The sequence below is a fragment of the Electrona antarctica genome (genome assembly GCF_951216825.1).
Source record: "Electrona antarctica genome assembly, chromosome: 10".
Classification (NCBI taxonomy): domain Eukaryota; kingdom Metazoa; phylum Chordata; class Actinopteri; order Myctophiformes; family Myctophidae; genus Electrona; species Electrona antarctica.
This window is the reverse complement of record NC_136791.1, coordinates 12,475,789-12,500,833: the sequence shown is the minus strand read 5'-3', so window position 1 is coordinate 12,500,833 and position 25,045 is coordinate 12,475,789. Positions and strand designations below refer to the sequence as shown.

Below are 25,045 nucleotides of genomic sequence, written 5' to 3'. Positions count from 1 at the left end.
TTAGTGAGTTGAGCCAAAATGGCTCATGAACAATTCAACCTGTTCAGCTTGCGTGCGTAAGGAGTTGTGAGTAAATCAAATATTAGCCCTTTCCAATGGCATTATGCGTTTCCCTTGAAATGGAAAATTCCCCTTAAAATCCGACTTTCAAGTTTCAACTACAAGCATTCAGAGCTTTGCCACTAAATGTGTTGCTATATGCGTACATAACTTTCTTGCAGCATATTTGTGCTGTCTAGACTGGCTAATATGCTATTTTCCACTTGGACCAATCTACGCGAAACCTACAGAAAGTATCAAAAACGCTATTAGAGCTGAACATAAAACTAATGGAGATAAATATAAACAGAGCACTACAGTGGATCACTGCCGTAAATTAATATGCCAAATTTATTGCATATTCCTGGATGAATGAAGACAATACATTATATAGAATAATATAGTAGCTATGTTTTCTGTTCAAGGGGAAGAGGGAAGAGTCTTCTACACATGAAGTGTACCCGTATGATAAGCTGGAGGAAATTACAGAGGAAATTAATATAAAGACAATAAAGACGCAAGCAGACTGATGGTACACCAGGTTTGACCTATGATGTCTATTCCTGTTTCCCATTTTCAATACATAACATGATACAAAACAATAGTAGGATTATTACAAAATAAGCCTAAACACACAAAGGAAGGCATACTAATGTTACTGCAACAATGTAGCCAATGGCAGACAATCATACGATTTGTATCAATCTTCCTACAGTCTGCCATTTTCAAATTAAATCATATTCTAAAATTATTGCCACCCATTGTAGTTGCTATTGAACATGACAGGCCTATGCAACAAAGAAAATCACAACAATGATACAAAATCACCACCTATTATGGAATTAGGGTTATGCAACATGTAAGTAAGTAGCCTTCCCAAGCCATGTGGCCCATTAGGTCAGGAAGGACCCCATCTAATGTTTCTGTAGCGGCTGTAGCCTGGGGTCCACTGTAGCCTGGAGGCAGGATCCGCCGGGAGAATCTAGACGCAGCTGCGCGACATGAGACTAATTAATTAGAGCAACAGAGAGAGAGGAGTGTGTGTGTAGGGGTGTGTGTGTGTAGCCTCGGTCCCAGGCTTACTTATCTGCGAAAAGAAAAGCCTAGTCACAACGTAAGGCAGAGAAGCTATCGGCGGATGTATCCTCCGGAACGATATTTTCCCAAACACTTGTTTCATTCGCGGAGAATGTAAACCGATTTGTAAAGCATCAACGTCATTTCCTTGGGCGATACTTCCGCTAAAATCCTGCAACTTCCGCCCAAACAAATGATAGTCTTTACAGCGTAGGTCTTGCCCAGGGTGGTGCGTGTGTGAGTCAATTTAACAAAGGTGCAGACAATCAGAAATCAGCAGAGTGATCGACGTTTGCGCTACTCTATGCCGAATTGAAGTGGACTTTTTTTTTCTCCCTGAAAATAAAAACGTCTGGGTTTCCGAGGCTAATGTTTCTGTAGCATAAGGCATTTGTAGCATAAGATTATTAATGTACAACCGTCCCCCAGCCATGATTTACAAGATAACAGATACAGTTGAAATTTTCAGGCTCTGTATCTTTTTATATCTGTAAAGTAGTCAATTCAAAACTTGAACCAATAAGAAAGTAGTTCCTGACCGCCCAATCACAGAATATGATGAAATAGCGACTGAACAGACTTACTTTCCAATGTTCTCTGGAAGGACTTGCAATGAAATATCATTGATGGAAAGGCATGTTAAGTTCCGCAGCTCTGGAAAGCTCTCAGGTAACCTAGAGAAGATACAGAACAACAAATTACATCAGAATGGTAATGTATATATAGTAGCATTATATAGTAGCATTATGTCAAATCTAATATATTGTATTATATAACAGTTTTTGTGTTTGTTTTCTAGAAGGATAGCTTTCTAGAAGGATACGCCTCACTGGATAAGATAGCAGCTGTAAAGAATTATGCTATATCTGGGGTGTATGACAGTTAACTGAAACTGATAATAAAACTTTCATCAGTTATAAAAAATATATATTTTGAATCATAATATTTGTCAGATATATGTCTGGTTAGCTCAGTCCTTTGGACCGCAAGGTTCAGGCATCACTTACTCATCGCATGAGTAGCATGGCTTGACGATAAATCATGCGGTAAGTACCAGGAGCCACCACCTCAGCAATCCATCTCCCAGGAGGTCTACCGTCTAGCACACCCTCGTTCTCAGCCAATACAGACAATAAGCCACTTTGACCTACTATACTTAATTGTCAACTTTTCCTTAAGTTAAATGACAATCAAGCTGAGGTTGTCAAATTCATTAATGACTAAGAAACAATGCCTACTGGGCTGCATTTCCCTTTACTCAACAATAAGGAAAAGGTACTACGGTGGTTTAAAACTGACGCATTCACTTTCTACCAAAAAAAAGGCCCAATAAAACCATGGAAAATTCTACAGTTGAAAATTACCCTACCACAGTAAGAAAATAGAACAGTATGTGTATATTCTATCACACAATAGTGTATAGTATCAAGAGCGTGCCGTAGACACCCAAACTGAGACAACGGTAATTCTGGTTTTTCGCCGTCCATGATTGATTAACTAGCAGACAATTTACCCCTCACTCTACCTCCCCCATACACACACACCTAGCAGACAATTTACCCCTCACTCTACCTCCCCATCCCTGGTCTCCCCCCCCACACACACACACACACACACACACACTCTTTTTAGAAGATGTGGCCATAGACTGTCCCATTTTAAGTAAAGCTTTCTATTTTTCTGCTTATTGTGTAATTATTCTCTGATGTTTGGGCAGTAGCTTCCAGTTCTATGAAAGGAAGCTGCTACTATGCTGTCTGTGAATGAAGTTACAAGAGTCAGTTTCAGCACACTTGTAAAGTTGTCATGTCAAAACTTGAACCAATAAGAACATTTGTTCCTGTCCGCCCAATCACTCATGCTTTTGGGGGAAGCTACAGCAGGTTTAGTCCAAACTTGTTTTGCCACAAAATAGTACAGTAGAAGGAATTAATACTTGAACCCTTTGCATAGTAGGAACTATAGTTTAACAAAACACACACACACACGTCTGTTTCATAGTTTATCTATTCAAAAACAGCCAATGTACAAGCTCACAACCCATTGCAACGCGCTGTGAGGGCATATACGATAGTCATTCCCTACGCAACATGCACACTCGTGGTGGTCAATGGATGAAATGGTTAGCTTTTTTCCAAAAATGACGGCACGGCATTCTATATAGCATATTACGGAAGAACACACCACTGTGTAGTGTGTTCTACTTTACTGACAAAGACAAGGGAGATGACTCTGAGAGTACTCAAGAGGACAAACAAGATAAACATGTAAACTTATTTAAACGATTATATTAACTACCTTGTTAATGGGTTACCACTGAAGTCTGCTACTTGGAGGGCTTTGCAGTATGAGATACTCTCTGGAATTTCCATTATATCTGAAAGGATAAATGAAATAGATTATATTCTGGATTTTCAGGCTCCGTCTTAAAATGCATATATATATATATATACAAAAATCAGATCTGAACATCGGATGGATGATCATCAGCACTCGTAGTTTCAGAGAAAAGAGCCGAAGAAGATCATACTTTTAATGGGACCCTATGGGATGCGCGTGCACGTTTCCTGGTGCTGTTGCCTAGCAACCGGGCCAGTGTTAAAAGTTGATTTTCAGCAAAACAGTTTAATATCGATAAAGTACATTACATGACGGAGAATTCCAACAAAGGCAGACAATGGTTGTATTTTAATTGATGGAATACTTTGTCAAAGGCTAATAAATTGTTAATATGGCCAAGTCAAACAGAATTATCATTTATTTGAAATGTTGAAATCGGTCTGCACAGTTCTACGGTGAACTTTAATAGTGCCTAACCCAAAATGACTTTTTCCCCCTATCGATTACTATTTTTTTGTTTTTGTCGCATTCCTAAACCAACACTTTGATGACCATCTCCCTATGCTTCATAGGGAACCACTGCTGATCATCAAATTATTGGCTTAGGAATGTGAGAGGAAAAAATGATCAATAGAAAAAAAGCCATTTTGCGGGTGAACTATATCTTTATAACTAACTTCACATGAACCCAACCATACTTAATAGCAAAGCTTAACCAACATTAATTTAGAGGAAATTGATGTTTCTATCCACATTTACCGGGAGATCTAGAATTTACCATTTACCTACAATTTACTGTGCTGGTGGGAAATATACATAAGCCAGGAAAGTATAGATTTCCAACCCCACTGGGAAATGGATGTTTACTCTAACATTAGTTAATATATGGTATAAATACACATACTGTATAAGAAATATAATTACTTCATAACAAAAATGTGGTCTACATTTATTTTGCAACATAAAATGCAACACAAAACTTTAGAACTGATACTAAATAAGATAATTAATGTTTTGTGCTCTTCTTACCATTTCGAGAGCAATCCAGTTCTACCAGCTGCATGAAGTTGGCTATTTCTGGTGGGAGCCTCTGGATCTCATTGTCACTCAGACCCAGTTTTCTTAGTTTTATCAGCTGGAAGAATGGCTGAAAGATAAAATGGTGTGAATAGTATTAAGTAAAACATTCAAAATGGAAGCACTATTGCTACTGCAGTGAGACTGTAAATGTTTATTATCAGTGCAAATTAACTGCTAAAGCTGCTGTATTAGCCAACTTTTTGTCAAGGAATGTCAAGAAATGTCAAGTAATTTGTATTTGACCAGAAATGTCTTCCCACCTAAGATTTTAAATGACCACTTTAATCTAAATTAAGGCACTATACACAAATATGGGGACCGTAGTTCAATATTACATAATGTACCATTGAACACCTGTAGAATGTATCCCCACATTATTTATGTGTAGTCCAGTCAGTATTTAGAATAAAAAAGTTTCACAAATTGCAAATAGCCAACAGATTTACAAACTAGGGCTTAGGTGCGGTTAAATTACTAAAACTCTAATCATCATCCAGACAGAAAACCTATCCCACTAACAATAAATAGGACTTGTTTCTTTTAAACTTTACATCCAATGAGCTCAATTTCGCTGTGGCACTAACAATTATGGAACCAAACCCAGTCCTATATTCCTGCTAAATCACCCAAGTGACAGCCAATGTGAGGACGAATCTCATCCATAGTAAGGGAACAGCTCCAGGATTCATTTCTGGATTACATCATCAACAGATGCAGGACTTAAATTAATTCCAGCTGTGAAATATGTTCATTTCAAGAGTCAAAACAGAAGCATGAAAGATAATAATAGAAAGGATCAAATGTGAGTTGTCTGAAAATTCTGTCCACTTCAGTTTAAATGTCTCAGAATGGTTGTCGCTCAGATACTAGTGAGTCACTTCTTTGGTACACAGAGAGCCCAGTGACAACAGGATGCAGATAAAGGCATTCTGAATCTGAAGGTTTCTATATCAGGCAATTGAATCCAAGACATAAGCCTGATTTATGTTTTGTGTGTCATGCGCTGATGTGATATCGCTTGACAAAAACAATGCATGTTCAACTTTTCAAATAGAATGTTTTCAACCAATTTGTTTTTCTTTCAATTATTATTATTATTTCAATTATTTCTTTCTATTGTTTGACATTTTTGGTTTTACTGTGTAAAGCATATGGGCTTCAAGTTCAAGAGAATAATTACATTTGAGTAATATTAGAAAATGTGTTTTATATATGTCAGCCTCCTGGTGGCGTTATAAAGAGCAGATGTGAAAAATTCAAGGCAAAGATTTGTGTATGGTCTCTAGAGAGTGTGCAGACAAAGTTTTACACAGATCCGTGCAGTTAGAGGTAAAAACACTAATCGGCCAGTTATAGCACCACCATGAGGCTGATTTGAAAATGTTCAAGTGGCATTTCTTCCTCTGCCGAGTGGGATTTCATGGAAATCACACGATGTGTTCATGATTTGCGGCATTTTGTTTGAAACTGAGCACTCCTGCTAACTTTAGAAGCCAATCTTAGCCAATCAGGATGGAGTCTGAAAAATCTGAAAGACCTGTTTCTTTGAATGGCTCTAGAGAGACTGTGTACCAATTTGCGTGATGTTTGAACAAAATCTGTAGGTGTACTGTCCAAATTATTTTTTGTACAAAGCGGCCTCCTGGTGGCAGGTTCAACTGTGGCATTCAAGGAGTGTGTGTGTGCCGAGTATGGCTGCGATCAAGCCAGCGGTGCCAGAGATTAGCTGTCCACAGACAGACACACACACACACACACAATTTTACAATTTAGGCATTTAGCAGACGCTCTTAATCCAGAGCGATTTACATTAAGCAAGAACAAAAAGCATGGGAATACATCACATATATAAACAGCATTTATCAAGAAACATGCGTAAGCTAAGAACGTAACTAGAACATATCTATATATAATGACACTATACATATAAGCTATACATATATATTATACTATGCTGTACTGTTATTGTGCTGTCTACAACACACACACACACACACACACACACACACACACACACACACACACACACACACACACACACACACACACACACACACACACACACACACACACACACACACACACACACACACACACACACACACACACACACACACACACACACACACACACACACACACACACACACACACACACACACACACACACACACACACACACACACACACACACACACACACACTTCGGCCTGGTGGAGACAATAAAATCACAGCGGTGAAGCAATCTAACTAAGGGTTCCTTCCTACACTGTGTGTCTGTCTATTTCCCTTCCCAGTTCCCAATGTTGCAGCAAACCTGTTCTTCCTGTTGCCGTCATTCACTGCCACACCTCAAGCTATCGTCCACGTCTGACTGGCACACAAAATTGAAAGTGGCTGACTTAAGGAAAACCCTCTCAAATACTACTACTAAGTCTGTCTACAAACTTAGGTCTTTACTGTTTACTCTTGATTGGTTGGAAGCTTAATGGTTTAAGACGGTACACATTGCAATATAAAATTTGTCTTTTATGCCTCTTCAGATACATGTTCATATATCAACATAAAGAAGAAAACTAGCAAGCACCTATTCTTTGAAAACAAGGTTATATGCATGCGCTTGTAAACCAAGGACAGATTGATAAAGAGAATCTTTAGATAATAGACAAATGGGTTATTGTTTGCTAATTTGATGAGCCTCCCTGTGTCAAGAGAAACTAGCACTGGCCAGTACACAATCCCAGAGCCAAACTTGGTTCAAGTTTCCTCAAATACACTTTTGAAGGTATTTATTCTATTTAAAGACATGAAGTACATGAAGCAATTAAGCGGACGATTTTGTGTGACGTTGCTGGGCGTCAACCTCATTACACTCACTGTCAATATAATAATGACTTCAGGCAGGGACAAACTTGTTTGCACATCTAGCCACCTTGGAGGCAAATGTGATGAGGCCTACACAATGAGCGCTGGGCTGGCGTGCTCCGAAGGTTTATCCAACTGAATGTTTCTTGGGTTCACTCAGCACGCAGAGATGGCATTAGTCACATGCCAAGGCACACAATAGACAGTGATGTCTGTTGTTGGCATCGCAAGAGTCCCCGCTCTCTAGTCTTCATACTAAGAATATTTCTGTAATGGGTGTAGGAATTTGCTATATTGCAGTGAAAGCTGTAGGACAAGTTCTTAAATACTAAGGGTTCATTCATTTCAATAATAATGACAAGAAAAGAAAGGTATTACACAGGTATAAGGGATAAGGCCACTTGCCATTTTGAGTACCCTAAGATTTAATGTTAGAAATGTTGAGTATGGGTCCCCAGCATTTATAAACTGCCGGATGCTAACTTGCATGTTGAGCCATTTTCAATTAACTACTCATTAACAACCTATATAAGGCAAAAAAAAAGAAATATCATGCTTTACGTAGCATGTCAAACTAGGGGGTATTCTTGATTATGAATCCATTCCAAGCATTAGTTTTGATCAAAAAACATTTGTTGGTCTAAAAACTGCCATAGCCGTCATCACAAATGTGATGAGGTCAGCACATTTGAGCTGTGGCTATGGCCGTTTTTATCCAAGAGTATAGCAGTTTCTACATGCTGGGGACCCATACTCTATTTCTAACATAAAACCTTAGGGTACTCAAAATACCCGGGTTCACATTGGGCTATGGGCAAGTAAAAGCCTAGCAAATGTACAAAATAGGCTATCCTGCCAGTGCCAAGTGCCAACTCTAATCCAATTGGTTCGTGCTTCTTTGAACCGATGACTTGGATCATGACGTTGATAGTTTCTCATGTTCTCTGACTGATTCCATTTGCTCAGAACATATGACAAGCCACCACTCTACAAAAAGTTATTCATGTCATGTGGTCCTGACTTTATCAGGGAATTGGGAAAGCCACTACTGTATCCCATTGACAGAATCCAAAAATAACACTAACTTCTAACGCCTGATGCCATGTTGACTTCTGAATTGGTGGCGGAAACTGTGAACCACTTCTGACCCAGTAGTTGATACTTAGTTGTATTATGAAATTGCCAATCTTCTACGGTGCATTGTGAGCTTGTACACCTGCTATTTTTTATTGTTATGTTTTTGCCTATAATGACATTGACTGTGGTTAAGGGACTCTTGATGATATTTTTTCTCCGCACAAGGAGATGATTTCATTAATAAGTGACTGCAGCTATAGCCGCTGCACTAATAAATAATGGTTGCAAAATATAGAGGACAAAAAGTGAGTAATTCACTGTCATTGGAGCGGTTTCACATTCCACACTAGTATGACACTGACAGATCAGTGTTGCATCTCCATAGTATTATTGATTGGGCTCTCCTTGTCTTAATGAACAGCATGCCAAGTCTGTAGTCTATTTAACTGTATATGGGGGGCTTGGGTCAAATTAAGATGGCTGTTTACCCCTCCTGCACTCTACCGGATAAATCTTTACTTGACCTCATTGAAATTAGGTCAAATCTTAGTGGTAAATAACAGGTTCTTTTCTTGTTCAATTTGACTTGTGTCCCGAGGAATGTAACTTCACCAATAGTAGGCTAAATATCAGGGCTATGAGATCCATGGAATTTTCTGAGGTAAACAGAGTCACCTGGTAAAACAGGTCGGGCTGGGGGTTTGTAGAGTGGACTTTCAACATTTCAAAACAAAGGCTTTGAAATGAATGACAATGAATGCCAACTAACCTAACCTAACCTGAAGTGCACAATTTCCTTTCTTTTTGTATTAAACACAAATTGTGAAACTTTAATGTAATTGAATTAGCCCAAATAATCAGGAATGGCAGGTGTCAAAAAAGGAACAATTCCCAGCCATAACTGTTTGTGCCACACACTGACAGGGGTGAGTGGTTTGCTGATCTTGCGTAATTATTGTCCCCACCACCGTTCCCACCACCAGGTTCTCACTTCTCACGGGATGCAGATCAGCAGTGCTGTACTGCTGAAGTACTTAACTGTGGCACACAACAAAACGTTTCACAAACGACAACAACAAGACTTGTTGATATGTCAATAGGAAGTGAAAGCCCTGGGGTGCTGCTGCTGTTCAGTTCCCTCTCCTCTTACCTTGGGCAGGTCGCGGAGCTGGTTCGCGTCCAGTAGCAGCTCCTCCAAACTGCGGTAGTATCGATAGATCTCATCGGGGACATAGAGCAGAGAGCAGTGGCGTTTATCGATCACCTCAACGTGACGGCTGCAGCGCCACAGGGGGATACACTGAAACATCCCGGGATGGTGATGGTGGTGATGTGCAGAAAAAAAAACACCCAGCTCCGTCTGACTGTCAGATCAGTGTCTGGGACGCAACCTCAATGTCCGTGTGTGGGTGGGAGAGATCATGCAACAGATTGCTATCAGACAGTACCTGAGGGTATAACTACTAAACAACAATAAAAAACCGTGTCAAGCAGGAATCGATCATAAACTCAAAAGCAAGTTAGCATTGAAAACAGCCTTCCTCTCCTCCACTTAGCGTAAATAAAGCTCCCTAAAGCAGCCAGGAGCAGGTCGAACATGGAATAATAACCTCGCCGTGTTCTTCTCTTCACTTTGGTTCGTTTTTTTCTTTTTCTCCCCTAACAAACAGGCACCTGTTTTGTTTGCCACGTCGTCAAAACTGGACCGCTTTTCTTCCTTTCTTTTTTGTGGAAACACCTGTTGAGTCCTTTCCTTGGTCGAAAACGCTCAGCTACATGTCGCTTTGGAAGAGGGTAGCATTTTGGTGTGTGTTTTTTCCTCCTCCAGAGTTAATTTCCTCTCCACTCCAGTTTGTGACCCGGAACATTCACTCCCTCATTCCAATCGTACGTCATCATTCCACGTGGCTCCTCCCTCCTTTCCCTGCCCCGCCCATGATGGAAAAACCAACGAATGTACACTCTGGCGTACGACGGTGTCGTTCATACATTATAAAGCCTTTTAGTGGTGGAAGTTTATTTATTTTTCTTTTGCTGGTACCACAACACTTTCACCCCTTTGTCACAATTTATTTTAAATTAAAACAATTTTACCAAAATATAAATACTCAAGTAAAGGTACCACTACAATACAATGTAGTTACTTGCTAGTTTCCACCATTGCCAAAAATAACATATCTACAATCCTTGTAGATCAGTTATTTTTACAATGTAAATATTCAAGAACTGTCCCTCCAGTTCTTGAATAAACACAAAATACATTTTCAGGTACCCATTTATCAGCTTCAATATTATGCGTGTTCCTAGTTTGTCTACTCACTTATCTGTGTTATTACTTCACTTGTTTATGCTGTAGCCTTCCTGATTGCAAAAAACAGTAAGTCTGCAACTTTAATTTGTGGGCAAAAACTATGGTTTACCACACAGGTGAACCTGTAGGCAACAACAAACCTGGGGCCTTAAGTCACTTCCTATTTGTCCAAACATATAATTATACAAGATAATTAGATGAGAATGCCACAAGCATATTTTGGGACAAGAGTGTCAACAGATATGACAGGAATGCCATGCAGTGAGTTTCAGAAGCACATAGATAATAGAGGGTATGCGCATGCATAAAGTGAATGGAAAATAGAGTGGCAAAGTGACAGGCAAAGTGAGTTTAACATTGTTTAATGCAATTAGATATGACTTTTCTGTTTGTATGCATGGGCTGTCAAGGCCAGAACGTAGTTTTTAGCCCTCAGTAGGCATTCCTGCATAACTTCCTGGTTTGATGATGATGTCACACGCATACCCTCTATTAGTTTATCACTTAGTTAAATCACTTCTAAAAGTTTACCAATATTAATATTAAAATTATATTAGTCATTCTTCAAATACTATAATTGACAAGACATTTACATTTAAACTGTAATAATTTTTTTGTACTCATGTTATCTTGTTTCTTTGTCCACTAGAGAGAGCCAAACCCTATTGAATGACCAACAACACTCACTCATGTTGATAAGCTGAAACAGGAAGAACCAAACACAAAATTACTTTTATAGGCTGCTGCTCATTTAATAATTATTGTAATCAATTGAAAGAAAACAAAAGATAAACACAAATGCTCTATTAAATGGTTTGTCGTCATTGGAAGGGTGGATTTATCTACGTCCCAGGTGCTTCTTGAAGGCCTTTAAGGACTTTGCCATCATCGGTGCAACTCCTTTATGAAGAAAGAAAATACAACATTAAGCAATCTGAGTGACCCAACAGTTAAATTGCAATATCGCAATATTGAGAATTATAGCTTTTATTTCTTAAAAACGATTTACTTTTAACTTTCAGCATTGTGCTTCAAGCCTCAAATTCTATTTGTAATGAACAAAAATAATAAGCTTGATGAAAACAGTTCAATTTGGAATAATGTAGGCCTATATGTTGAATTCAAAGAGTTTAGCAAGTAGAGTTGAAGTACAATTTTGTTGTGTAACAAACTGTTTGCCATTAGCCCATGTTCATAAGGCCATAAACACTACAAGTAAAAATGTATTTAGAAAGAGTAAAATAACCTTTTTCAACTCACTTGTTTTTTTGCGAGGGTCTTGTGCATTGCTGGTTCCTGAACTGGAGGTGCCACTCTTGTATTGTTCATTCTTGTATTGTTCATCATAACTTCTTTCAATTGTCGCTTTTGTAGTGTTCACAACATGCTTTGGAACACTGTCACTAGAAATTCTGGAAAAAACAAAACAGTGAGGCATAAGCATAAACAAATCGAAATGACCACACATTAAAGCACATACTAGCTTTAATCATGCCATACTATACAAAGGTAAGGGTAATATGTCTACATGAGTATTATTTTTCAAATGTCTAACCTATAATACAGATTTCTCTTTTCAAAAGGTTTGTTGTATTGACACTATATGTCGGTGATGTGTGTGTAATTCATCTATGCATGGCTACAAATAGTACTTCATTGGGACAACAAACAAGTTAAACAACATAGGACAGAGTAGATAACTGGAATGAAACTAGTTTATCTAGCACTTTGCTCTGGTCCCAGTGCTCAGCTAAGCTCACAAACTAGGCATTTCACCCAGCACTATCACATCAATCTCTGACAGGTTATGTCTTGCTAAGCTACTCTCAAACAACTCCCTTTAGAAGAAAAACAACAGCTCAGCAGATGTACATTAACAATGTTACACCATGGCTGCTATAACTTTAGCATTCGTTCTTTATCAAGAGATCACCAAATAATGTAAACAAATTATTAATATTAATTTGTATTATAAAAGTATCATATACATTATTGCATTTAAAATTAATACAGCAATTTTGGAACAAAATTATGTATCAACAACACAGACAGAAAATGCCACCTGGACTTGACTTTAGGATTTAGAGATTCACTCTTAGATCTATGAATCTCCTGCTGAAGTCGCACATCTCTTGGAGGCTTGGCAACAGTGTGAATAAATGCCATCTTCACCTGTCGTCCTAGAAACAAAATCCAGGAAATTGTCAATGTATGTGGACTTTCACAAGGACTAAAGAATAGAATATCAAACAAGAACTAACTGTTCTAGATCTGCATCCATACTTCCGACCATACAAAGATTTAGCTCAAACGATCGCAGTCACAATAGTTTGTGTGCCTACACAACACTTTCAAAAAAGTAACCCAGGGTGCCCACTTTTTACATTCATTTTTTTGACGTCCACACAGACGTCTTGGGCACCACATAGCGGGATTTCCCAGGACGTCTGTGGACGTCTTGGGCACAAGTTGTGTTAAGTCAATCTGGGTTTCTCACGTTTATTTTTCTACCATCACATAATTACCTGAAACTCGTTTAAAACATAAGGATTGGTTGGGTGGCATATTATTTTTGTGTTATTTTCATTGCTAAAACACCTACAGTCTCATATTCATACTTTGTTTTCTGGCCAGTTGTGTCTATGAATAAAGTTAAAGTGGCCTTGTACCAGATGGTCAGATCTAATGTCAGCCGAGGGATGACCAGTATTTATGGCTCATCTCATTTAATCCAATACAAACTACTGAAACCGTTAAGACCAATAAAAGGGCAATGCACTGCTTCATCCACACTACAAAACACAAGGTTCGTTTTGGTCACAAGGACCTTTCTCAAGACCCATACCAGGCTACAATATAGATCAGTGGTTCCCAAGTTAGACGTTTGCCCGGGACCCAAACTAGTGAAAATAGCCGATCTGCAAGCTCACAACGCGTTGCTTCACGCCACGTTGCGAGCTATTTTCACTACTTCTTAAGCATTTGCTTTCTAATTTATGGAATTTAATTTGTTTGATTTCTTCATTAACCCGGACACCCCTAGAATGCAATACAGATTATCAGCATGCTGAACTGATGCAGAACCGATCACTGATACAATTATCTTATCACATTCTCACAACAGTTGGCATCAACTCATAGCATCTCAAGATATTCCTGGAGGTGTGTAGTGGCTGATAGAGGGTGTCTGAATGAGTGGCAGGCACGCCAGGCAGCATAGTTCAGCAGGGGAGGGTGGCTGGGGGGGGGGAGCCAAATGGTGTAAAGTAAACAAAAACAAATACTGCTACTGTAGTTCCTGAACGTTTTAGTTCCTCTAGTTTCTGGATCTTTAGGTCAAAGGTAGGCAACAATGGACATTCATGCCATTAAAATGTGAAAACTCTTAAAACAATGAATGGTTGAACTATTCATTTTTTCCCCCACCATGAACCACTCAAGTCTTTCATAATGGGTTTTCTGTCATTTTAGGCTTTTGGAAAAAAAGCTTAAGCTTAAAGGGTAAGACCACTTTTGTAGAGGTTTGGGTTGTGTAGTTACCTTGCCATGATGCAACTCCAAATGTGGACAAGAAATCAAAAATAACACCTGTGTGAAGTAAGTGGTACAACTCCGTATGGGGGTCCCCGGAAGTTCCAGGCCCACAGGAACATTATCATCTAGTCTATATTGTCTGAATCGACTTTGTTTGTTTACGTACTAAAAGAGTGACTTTGAGAGCCGTTTCATCGTACAATGGAAGTCAATGAGGAGCATATTTTGCATATTTTGAATTATCAATTTCTAATAACTGGAGCAATTATTTGGGATTTCTTGTCCACATTTGGAGTTACATCATGGCAAGGTAACTACACAACCCAAACCTCTACAAAAGTGGTCTGACCTTCACTGAATGCTAGACAGCATTAATGGAACAAACCATCTTCACCATTTTCAAAGGCCATACGGTAGGTCACATCTATCACAACTTCATGAGTTTATTCAAACAAGCACACCCGGGTCCTAATGCTAGTTTCACTCCAACAGCTGTGTGTCAAACTATTCCATTAACACGATACAGCTAAGTGGCAAGCAATTGTCACCAATCTGTAAAGTTTCACAGGGCAATCCAGAGTTCCCCACCAGACGAGGCTTCCCTAACGTTTTAACAGCGGGCGACAGCCAGACGAACTTTCCGGAAGTGCATTATTTGTCAATGGGACCCGGGAACTACTGGCGATAGCAGGCGGATGGTCGAAAAGTGGGCGGAGGAACCTCGCCCGAAAAGATGAAAATAATTTAATCTTTTGGGCGACTAGGCGACAGCCAATTAAATGTATGTGTCGCTCGCCGTCTATGTAACAACTTTGGCAAAGCCATTATAGATGCCATTGATACTAATCGATGCGATTTGTTGATTAATTGAATACATAGGACCACAATGGAAATAAATCCCCAGGACCTTTTTGTGTTATCCTTTCAGCCCAAGTGCTTTACTGTAGTTCCATGCCATTTACATTTGACTAATAAAGTATATTCAATCAATCAATACTTGGTTGAGAACATTGTTGATACAACGAGTAAAAGGCAGCAGGAGGAACCATTCCATCAATACACACCTTTTGGTTTGGTAGAATGTGATGAGGCGATGCTTTTTGTCAACCTCTTGAATTTCCTCTCCCTCTCCTCCGATAGCCTGATGTACATCTCCTTCCATGACTCATACTCCAGAAGTTGAGAGTCACGGAATTCTCTTTGACAGTGTTTCTCCCATAAATGATCAGTCTCTCCAATGTAGACCTTAAAACAAATTTGAGTGAAACAATGTTGAACACAAAGGCAATGGGTCTCCACAGGTTTCTTGGAAGACTGTTGGCCCGTACACTACAGTGTACTGTAGCTTCCAAATAAAAATCTGATTCTTACTGGGTTGCATTCTTCAATACGTAGCAGCTGATTTGGTGTACATCTCTCCAACACAGGCTCCATGATTTCAAATGGAACCCCACCAGTTTCATAAAGAACTGTGAAAAAAAGTCTTAAAGTAGACTTGACAACAAAATGCATATGAAGGAATTTTAGACGGTACCTTGGTTTTAACTCACTGTCGATGTTGTTCTGCAGTGAGCGGACACACTGTTGGTACAAGCTCATCATGGTTGGGAGAAAGTTAGATTTAGCACCAGAATAGACCTGCATCCTCTTGTTCAGCCTTTGACCAATTGAGGTTGAGGCGTCCTCAGTGGCCTCCTCTGCCTCCTCTTGGATCTTCTCTGTAGATAGACAAACTACTGTATATCAAGAACAATCCAATGTCAAGTATGATACTTGCATTAGTAGTATACATATACAGGTGCATTTTGAAATACTCACGTTTCCTCTCAACGTAGTCAACAAGAGTAGAGGGCTTATCATATAATTCAGGCAGATGTGCCGGCAATGGAAGCAAGTCCATTTCAAATCCCTTGGTCTTATTGAAATAAGATTGTGTTAGGCAATTCATCCATTAATCCATGGAGCTGAAGACATACCACATTATAATTATATCAAATACAATTTTGTACAATTTTTCATACAGTAGTAGTCAAAATACCTTTTTAGAGGTGAAGTCATTTTCAGACATTCTGGGTAACTTGACAGATTTTGTGCAAAGTTCTTTTGACGATTCATCTTTTTTCGCAGGCTTGAATTTTTTTTGTGGATTTCTACTTCTATGCTGATCCTTTTTACGTGGATTCAAGTCATAACTCAAGAAAGACTCAAAGGACACAGATGGCACATCTAAGTCATTTTCATTCATTTTGGCTTTATGCCTTATTTTAGGCTTTTTGGCTTTGGTGTTTGGATTCTCTTCATTTTTAGACTTGCATTTGTTTTTAAGAAAGACCTGATTTTCCTCCGCTGGATGTCTGTTTTTTCCATGACATACTTGTGAACCATTTGGCATTTCTGAAGCTCCATCATCTTCAGAACTGATACATTTAGACCAAGTCTTCGATGAGGATTCTTCAGCCTCCACTTTTAACGTAGAAACTTTACTATGTTGCAAATTATGCTTTGAATCTCTTTTGGCTCCAATTTTTCCAGTGTCAGAATTTCCTTTTGAATTTTCCCGTGATTTAATCCTGTACTCGCTGTCATCATTTTTGTTTCTGGGCACAATTTGACTATTGCCAACATTCTTATTCCAGTGATTTATTTTCTGTGATTTAACTGTATCGTTCCGTTTCTCGTCTTGCGTTTTCTTGTTCAAATCTTCATCGTCTTGCTCTTCTCCTTCTAAGGGTGTCTCTCTGTCTGTAATACCATCGGTTATCATCATGACCTCGTTTGATCCATCTCGGCTTTTTGCATTGGCGTTTGAGACGCCATCGTTTGGGAGTTTTCCATTCTCCTGACAATTTTGATCACTTGTTTTGGCTTTCAAATCTGAACTCAGTGTGCTTTCCCCTTCTGCTGTATGGCTACACCAATGTAAGATTAAAAGATGAAAAATAAATTACGACCTTCCCCCAAAAACTCCATAAAACGTTAATATTAAATATTGAAAACAAAATAAAACATGTAAAGTACTGCACCTTGTGGAATCCTTCGGGACCAATTTCTTCCAATAAGCAACTAGTGACTTGGCCAATTCACCAGCTTGCTTATCTTTGCGAAAAGAGTTAACAATTTTTCCAATTCCAGTTTCCTAAAGAAAATGTGTTGACACATGATTAGTCTACCATCAACACAATCAAATAACACTTTGGACTGTGGGCATTAAAGAACAAATCCATTTGTATACATTGGTAAATGTGTTCTTTAAAAAGTCTAAAAGTCTTACAATGAGGACTTCTAATGTCATATCCAGGTCCTTCAGTTTTTGCAAAGTTTTTAGAATCTGGGAGGACAGAAGTAAATGTTTTAATCACGTTATTTGACTGCACCCTGTAAATAAAAAAATCACACCCGTGTGAACTGAGTGGTGTAAGGTCTGACGTAATGTCTGACGTACCATGCTCATTTTTTGGTACGAACAGACAGACAGACAGACAGACAGACAGGTAAACTAGGTCGTAGGAGTGGTTTACACCACTCAAAAAGGCTTTAATTGACCAAGTTTGTTCCAGTGCCTTCCTTCTACGCATTTCACACACGCTATTTTAAAACCTACAAGCACACAGCTACTGTATGTGAATCATGACACTGCTTGAACGTGTAATAGTAACAGTCCCGAGCAAGGTTATCAGAGGGGAACCTTCAAGGGCGAGCACACACAGAGAGAAAGAGAGAGAGAGGAAACATGCTACAAAATAACTGGAACTGGCTACTCCTTAACCACATGAACCCATGTGTGCCTATTCTGGGACAAACATTCGTTGAAAATAGACGATCTACAAGCACACAACACGTCCAAATGCAACGCATTGTGAGCTTGTAGATGTGCTATTTTTTACAAGAGATCTGGTGTAGGAAAACAAGCATAGAACCCTGGGGATCCCAGTCAACGAAATATATGAGGTTTAAGTAGTTAAATGCCAAATATGGCAGTCCTTGTTTTGGATCACTAGACTAGAGTCACAGTTGCTGACTGTGCATTCAGAGTACGTGCTATGTATAGAAACATAACCGCACCCACTGAGGCTCCTCTTTTACTATGAACTATAAATAGCCAAGGTTATACATACTAATGTTGGCCCGTTATTATCAATGTGAACTGGATGAGCAGGTTAAGTGCACTGGCCTTAAAGAAATATAATCCAAAGCCCCATGCAGGCACTATTTGTCAATGCATCAATTTCCCCCACAAAATACCCTGTAGTAAGCTTGCAGCATGGCACATCCTGTTGATGGACAGCAGCCATCAGATGAACAACTGGAAGTGTTGCCAATTTTAGCGAGAAAGCACCACCCACCCATAAACCCTGCCCCCCATGACCACCAAGTGTTGTGTCAAATCACACTCTTACCGGCCTACAGTCATCAGTAATTTTCTAATTATTATAGGTGTGAGGCAACTATGAAGGCATAACTCAACTCAGCAAAGAAAAACTCAAATTCCTTATATTTGTGGGAAATTAACTAATTTATATAGTTTCATCTCTAATATATTTCACTAAACTAATGTTCCTGTTAAAAGATGCTCTGATGTTCAAATAAATGTGAAATATCTTTATGTAAGTGTAATCATTGCTATAATGTTTGTTCAGTAACTGGGGTCTCCCTAGCACTCTCTTTGGTGAACAGAAAATAAATGTTCAGGTCAGGATGGTAATTTCATCCAATTAGGAGAGAGAATTCATACAGGATACAGAATAAACAACTGAAATTTAAACTGATGAAATGTACATTTTAAAATGACAAATGGGTTCTGTCTGGATGAAGTCTCCCACTTGAAAATGAATTTTCCATTTTCTAAAGAGCTGGGTAAAGGGTAGCCCTGAAACATGACTTTAATTTAACACAGTCACACACACACACACACACACACACACACACACACGGGATAACCAAGGTTTGAAGGGTAGGCCTACATTTAGGTCTGATAATGTTATGTAACATCACAGGCAGCACCTAACAGAGTTGTCATAATAAATGAAATGCATGTGCAGGTGAGTTAGTAAATGCAATGTATGCTACAATGGGTAACACGATTCTCTGCTAAGGAGATTAGGCTATATGTGATATCTGTGAGATTTGGTCAATTTGCGGTTGGATTAACAGCGAAGAGAATGTTTAATTAGCCGGTGCAACTTCCACGTGTGTTGTGCACAGCGTGCAAAACGTGAAAATTAAAAGTGGGTACCGTCTTTGATTCTGCCGAGTCTCTGAGTTGAATTTTCAACCGCATCACTCTCTTCACCACATCAGAAGTGGCCATCACGATCATTCACGTGCAACCACCCACACCCGGAAACCCACAGACATTGATGATGATCATTATAATAATGGGAGGAGGAACAGCAACAGCCGGCCTGAAACAACATGATAGACAGCTGTCATGTAGTAGGCTCAGACCTCAGGCTGCGGCGTAGCTGCGAAGTGCGAACCCTATGGGTGTCGGGTGTGTGTGTGTGTGTGTGTGTGTCATGTGTGTGTGTGTGTCACGTGTGTGTGTGTGTGTGTGTGTGTGTGTGTGTGTGTGTGTGTGTGTGTGTGTGTGTGTGTGCGCGCGGGGGCAGGGGGGAGCGGAGGAGCACCGTGCGGGTTGTAGGCCCTACTAGGCCTACTTTCATTAATTGACAAAAAAAAGAGATCCACAATAAAAAAGGAATTAGTTTGGCTCATGGTCCATAGCTCTAATGCAACGGCATTAGAGACTGGACCAGAGAAGTCATTATGTTTTAATAGGCTATTAGTTTTAGCCCACCTGCTGAACATATAAGCATACGCCATGCTGGGCAGTGCCAAAGGAAGTAAGGAACAACTCTTTATTATTATTATTATTATTTTGTGTCCATTGTGTCCGTTATTATTATTATTATTATTATTATTATTATTATTATTATTATTATTATTATTATTATTATTATCTCTTCTCATTTTAGCTAGGCTACTACTGCAAAGCAAAACAGCTTAATGCCATTGCTGACATGAAATGTAGCTATGCCTACATGGCATTTTGTAATGATGACCCACGTCATCTAAGGCCTCAGCCTCAGGTGACATTACTGACATAATAACATATGTTGGCATCAATACGACTTGGCGACAGTCGCGACACCTTATTATTGTAACTTGTATAGGGGTGAGGGGGGCACATGGGGTCCGTCCGCACGTATTGCGCAAGAACTTTAACACGCACTCGTTGAGAGGAGGAGTTAAATGCACGTCTCTTTTGCCCACTGTGTCTGCTGGTCTCTCTCTCCTGCTCACTACCTGGAGGTACAAGTGCTTTCTCTACCGGCCTTAACTTGACATTTTAGGTAAGTTGCCCTATAACCCCATGGATATGCCAAGGTTTTTCACAATTTTCTTGTTGGTGCTCAGTTTTATAGTATAGAAATTTCGACTTTATTTGAGCAATAGGCTAAACCTGTTCATTGCTTTAATATCAAAGACAACATGCATGTGTAGCTTATCCTTTTTTTGGTTTTTTTAAATATATATATATAAGCTAAGGACCTAGGGCTAGGCCTAGGTTAGAGTCTCTATAGTGCAAAAGGTTTGGGTATAGAATAGCCTATCACACTCACTACCTCAGTTAGTGTGGTAATTGTGTGTGTTTAATGTTTATTTGTTTGTTTGATTGATTTATTGATTGAAAACGTTTTTAACTTTAATTGTGCTGATGTTTCACTTGAATAGAACAACCACCCTGCTAAACTATAAACAATCATAGGACATGATGGCCTCAGTTCATTTCTGAAAGTCTATAAAAGGAACGTCATAGGAGAGCCATCCAGTGCTGCTATTCCTGGACATGCTACTGATAAATAGTGACAGATGCAAGGAGAGAGGAATGTTGACGCAGTCCCTGGTTTTAACATGGCATAGACACAATTTGAAATGTCTGCCAATTATTGTAGTCAGACTATTTATCAAAAAAATGAATACCACAAGATTTAGTAGGGTTCAGGGATCCTAAGGGTAATCGAGGGGGTTCCAGGGGGTCCCCAGCAAAATGAGGAACAGTTTAATTTCACTATTATTTTGCCGGCTAAATGTTAATCTAATGGGAGTGGGAGAATGTATGAGAAAGAATTGTTTCACTCTCTCCACTGCTATCTCCCCACCTACAATATAGGTTGCACAATTCTGGGTTGTCCTAATGAATGAATGAATGGATGAATGAATGGATGAATGGATGAATGAATGAATGAATCATGATGTAATTTATGCTACACTCTTCTGTATACATAGTAAGGTACACGGTTGTGGAGTGTCATTCAATTAAATGTGCTTTTTTTATAATTGTGTTTTCCAACTTGTGATGTGTTTCTATTTTATTTCTTTTCATTTTCAGAAGGTCTGGGCCGTGTTCTACCGCATCCGCCATGGCTCCCAAAAAGAACAAAACGACCAAAAAGAATAAGGGAGATATAAATGAAATGACCATCATGGTTGAGGACAGCCCAGTCAATAAGATCAATGGGCTGAACACCCTGCTGGAAGGAGGAAATGGCTTCAGTTGCATCTCAACAGAAGTTACAGATGCTGCATATGCGCCTAATCTCCTAGAGGGTTTGAGCAACATGAGGCATGACAGCTTCTTGTGTGATCTAACAGTTTCTACCAAGTCAAAGTCTTTTGATGTCCACAAAGTTGTGATGGCCTCCTGCAGTGAGTACATTCAGAATATCCTGAAGAAGGAGTCTACCCTTCAGAAGATTGAGCTTAATGACCTCTCACCTGTAGGCCTTGCCACAGCAATTACATATGCATATTCTGGGAAGCTAACCCTGTCACTGTATAGCATCGGCAGCACGATTGCAGCGGCCATGTTGCTGCAGGTAAACACCCTGGTGAAGATGTGCAGCGACTTCCTCATGCAGGAACTCAGTGTGGAAAACTGCATGTATGTGGGCAACATTGCTGACACCTATGACCTCAAAGAAACCAAGCGGGCTGCTCAGAAGTTCATGCGAGAGAACTTCATTGAGTTTTCTGAGATGGAGCAGTTCCTGAAGCTCACCTATGAGCAGATCAGTGATTTCCTTTCAGATGATTCCTTGCACCTGCCCTCTGAGATCACAGCCTTCCAGATCGCCATGAAGTGGTTGGACTTTGACGAGAAGCGGTTGAAGTATGCAGCAGATCTCCTGACCCACATCCGCTTCGGCACCATCTCTGCTCAAGACCTGGTGAATCATGTCCAGAGTGTGCCTAGAATGATGCAAGACCCCGAGTGCCACCGCCTCTTAGTTGATGCGATGAATTACCATCTGTTGCCATACCAGCAGAATATCCTGCAGTCACGCAGAACAAAGGTACGTGGAGGGCAACGTGTCATGCTCACCGTAGGTGGACGTCCTGCCTTGACAGAGAAGTCTCTTAGCAAAGAAGTTCTATACAGAGATGCTGATAATGTATGGAATAAGCTAACTGAAATGCCAGCGAAGACTTTCAACCAGTGTGTAGCAGTGTTGGATGGATTCCTGTATGTGGCAGGAGGCGAAGATCAGAATGACGCAAGGAATCAGGCTAAACATGCTGTTAGCAACTTCTGCAGGTAAGGATCAATTATTTACATTCAATTCCACACCAGATAGTTCATTATTATTATTATTATTATTATTATTATTATTATTATTATTATTATGATTATTATTATTATTAAATAATTACTGTAAATAACATGACATGCTTTGTTATTTAGGTATGACCCCCGGTTCAACGCTTGGATTCATCTGAACAACATGATCCAAAAACGCACCCACTTCAGTCTCAACATCTTCAATGGCCTCTTGTTTGCTGTGGGAGGTCGTAACGGTGATGGATGTCAAGCCTCAGTGGAGTGCTACGTACCCTCTTCCAACCAATGGCAGATGAAGGCTCCCATGGAGGTGGCACGCTGCTGTCACGGCAGCACTGTCATCGATGGCAAGATTCTTGTAACAGGTGGCTACATCAACAACGCTTACACCAGGGCTGTGTGCAGCTATGATCCCTCCACTGATACCTGGCAGGATAAGAATAGCTTGAGCACCCCAAGAGGCTGGCACTGCGCTGCCACTGTGGGAGACCGTGCCTATGTGTTTGGTGGGAGCCAGCTGGGAGGTCGTGGGGAGAGGGTAGACGTCTTAGCAGTTGAATGTTTCAATCCTCACAACGGCCAGTGGAGCTACAGTGCTCCACTTCTCACTGGAGTAAGCACTGCAGGTGTCGCCCTTTTGGACAGCAAGATGTATCTCCTTGGAGGCTGGAATGAGATTGAGAAGAAGTACAAAAAATGCATTCAGGTTTACAACCCCGATCTCAATGAATGGACTGAGGATGACGAATTGCCTGAAGCTACTGTCGGCATTTCATGCTGTATTGTTACAATGCCGGCACGGAAAATAGCTAGAGAGTCTAGAGCCAGTTCAGTTTCCTCTGCACCAGTTAGCATATAAGCATTGTGTACTGCTGCAGTAAATATGGGTTATTGTTCACCATTTAGGCCCACGTTCTCAGATGAACAGAAAAGTGCACCAATTTATTTATTAAATGCACCAAAACTGTCAAATTGTTTAATCAAATTGATATGCATTTCTTAACACTCCTTCCAAAAGAGTGCAAGTAAATATTTCTAATAGTGGCATAAATGCAGACACTGTGATGTTTCATATCAGTGGATACAGTATAATGAAGGGAACAGTGGTATTGTGTTGAATATGTCTTGAATGTCAGTCTATTGCTGAGCCCTGCATAGTGTCAACCCAATTTTATTGTCATCTCCTTTGGGGCCAATTCAGTTTTGATATTTTTACAAGCCCCATGTTTAGTATACACAATATTTGTAAGATACTCCACTATTGTAAGATAAACATTCAAAATCCATGCAAATGAAGACTTAAGATGTTGATTATCCAGGTCTGTGAAGGTGGTGACAACTACAGAATAATTTGTTAAAGTGGTTGTCATAGTGGATGCAGTAGGTGCGATTTTTCCAAGTACTTGAACGGACTACAGTATTCACATGTTTCAGATAGAAACATTTACAATACAATAAAAAAGGAATGGCAATGGAGGTGTCAGACTGAAATTACATCACCTACCAGGAGCAGGTTCTTCTTTTTAACACACATAGTAGAGCTACAATTCCTACAGCCATCTCATGTATAATAAGCTTGAATTCAGAAGGTGTTGCGTGATTGTCATAACATCAGTTTTTAAAAAAAAGTAAGTTATTTGGGGGAAATGTTGTAACATTGAAGACTGGATTCATTTAAATGTGACTTTGTTTTCTGTTAAGGCAGGCATTGTTTTGTAAAAAAAGAAAGAAAAGAAATTAAGAATGAAAAGAGAATGTGAACTTGGGATAAAAGCAATCAGCCTGAGCTTTCCCCAGAGTGGGTAGATAGCTCATGTGTTTTAAATGTATTTGTCTGTTTTTAAAATAAAAACTTGTGTATGCCATGAATCTATAATTATTTATCCAAGCCCATTTTAAAAAGCACCCTGGAATACATATCCTAACTCACACACTGAGTTCCCTTTATCAGCTTAAAGTCTGTGCCCATTCTGTCAAACCATGTTGTAGAAAAACAATAGCTTCATCGCCCCCTCTAGTGGTTCCTTTGGACAACAGTTTCAGATATGAGTTATTCTGCTTACTCACTGGCCTTGAATGAGTAGTCAGCTGTTTTTGGTT

At 39.6% G+C, this 25,045-nt stretch overlaps 3 protein-coding genes across 7 annotated transcripts in view; 1 reads left to right on the top strand and 2 right to left on the bottom strand.

Annotated features, from left to right (window-relative positions):
• The window catches only part of lrrc1 (leucine rich repeat containing 1), a 32,953-nt gene extending 22,586 nt beyond the window's left edge, over nt 1-10,367 (bottom strand). For both annotated transcript variants that reach the window (XM_079512440.1, XM_079512441.1), the window contains exons 1-4: nt 9,628-10,367; nt 4,486-4,603; nt 3,415-3,493; nt 1,701-1,790 (exon numbers count right to left, since the gene is read on the bottom strand). In XM_079512440.1, the coding sequence (XP_079368566.1) occupies nt 1,701-1,790; nt 3,415-3,493; nt 4,486-4,603; nt 9,628-9,786 (446 nt within the window). In that variant the 5' untranslated portion in view covers nt 9,787-10,367. The remainder of the gene's footprint in view (nt 1-1,700; nt 1,791-3,414; nt 3,494-4,485; nt 4,604-9,627) is intronic.
• A 1,148-nt stretch (nt 10,368-11,515) lies between these two features.
• eloal (elongin A, like) lies at nt 11,516-19,713 on the bottom strand. 4 transcript variants are annotated; one of them, XM_079512480.1, is made up of 11 exons: nt 19,556-19,713; nt 17,594-17,650; nt 17,346-17,458; nt 16,361-17,231; nt 16,141-16,237; nt 15,873-16,058; nt 15,694-15,791; nt 15,387-15,567; nt 12,851-12,968; nt 12,045-12,200; nt 11,516-11,685 (listed from the first exon to the last, which is right to left on the bottom strand). In XM_079512480.1, exons 1-11 carry the CDS (start codon nt 19,637-19,639, stop codon nt 11,631-11,633), a joined length of 2,016 nt encoding a protein of 671 aa, XP_079368606.1. In that variant the 5' UTR covers nt 19,640-19,713; the 3' UTR covers nt 11,516-11,630. The 4 variants fall into 4 exon arrangements, with proteins under 4 accessions (XP_079368606.1, XP_079368604.1, XP_079368605.1 ...); XM_079512478.1 differs by having other exon boundaries at nt 11,516-11,688; nt 12,049-12,200; XM_079512479.1 differs by having other exon boundaries at nt 11,516-11,688; nt 12,049-12,200; nt 15,873-16,055.
• An 856-nt stretch (nt 19,714-20,569) lies between these two features.
• Nucleotides 20,570-24,810, top strand: klhl31 (kelch-like family member 31). Its single transcript, XM_079512727.1, has 3 exons — nt 20,570-20,675; nt 21,719-22,921; nt 23,069-24,810. Exons 2-3 carry the CDS (start codon nt 21,747-21,749, stop codon nt 23,802-23,804), a joined length of 1,911 nt encoding a protein of 636 aa, XP_079368853.1. The 5' UTR covers nt 20,570-20,675; nt 21,719-21,746; the 3' UTR covers nt 23,805-24,810.
• Nucleotides 24,811-25,045: the final 235 nt, after the last annotated feature.

Coding starts and splice junctions, on each gene's coding strand:
- eloal (XM_079512478.1), bottom strand. CDS start 19,639: ATGATCGTGATGGCCACTTCTGATGTGGTGAAGAGAGTGATGCGGTTG. Junction 15,792..15,872: donor ACTGCAGAACAACATCGACA/GTGAGTTAAAAC, acceptor TTTTTTTCACAG/TTCTTTATGAAACTGGTGGG. Junction 12,969..15,386: donor ACATTCTACCAAACCAAAAG/GTGTGTATTGAT, acceptor TTTTGTTTCTAG/GACGACAGGTGAAGATGGCA.
- klhl31 (XM_079512727.1), top strand. CDS start 21,747: ATGGCTCCCAAAAAGAACAAAACGACCAAAAAGAATAAGGGAGATATA. Junction 22,922..23,068: donor GCTGTTAGCAACTTCTGCAG/GTAAGGATCAAT, acceptor TTTGTTATTTAG/GTATGACCCCCGGTTCAACG.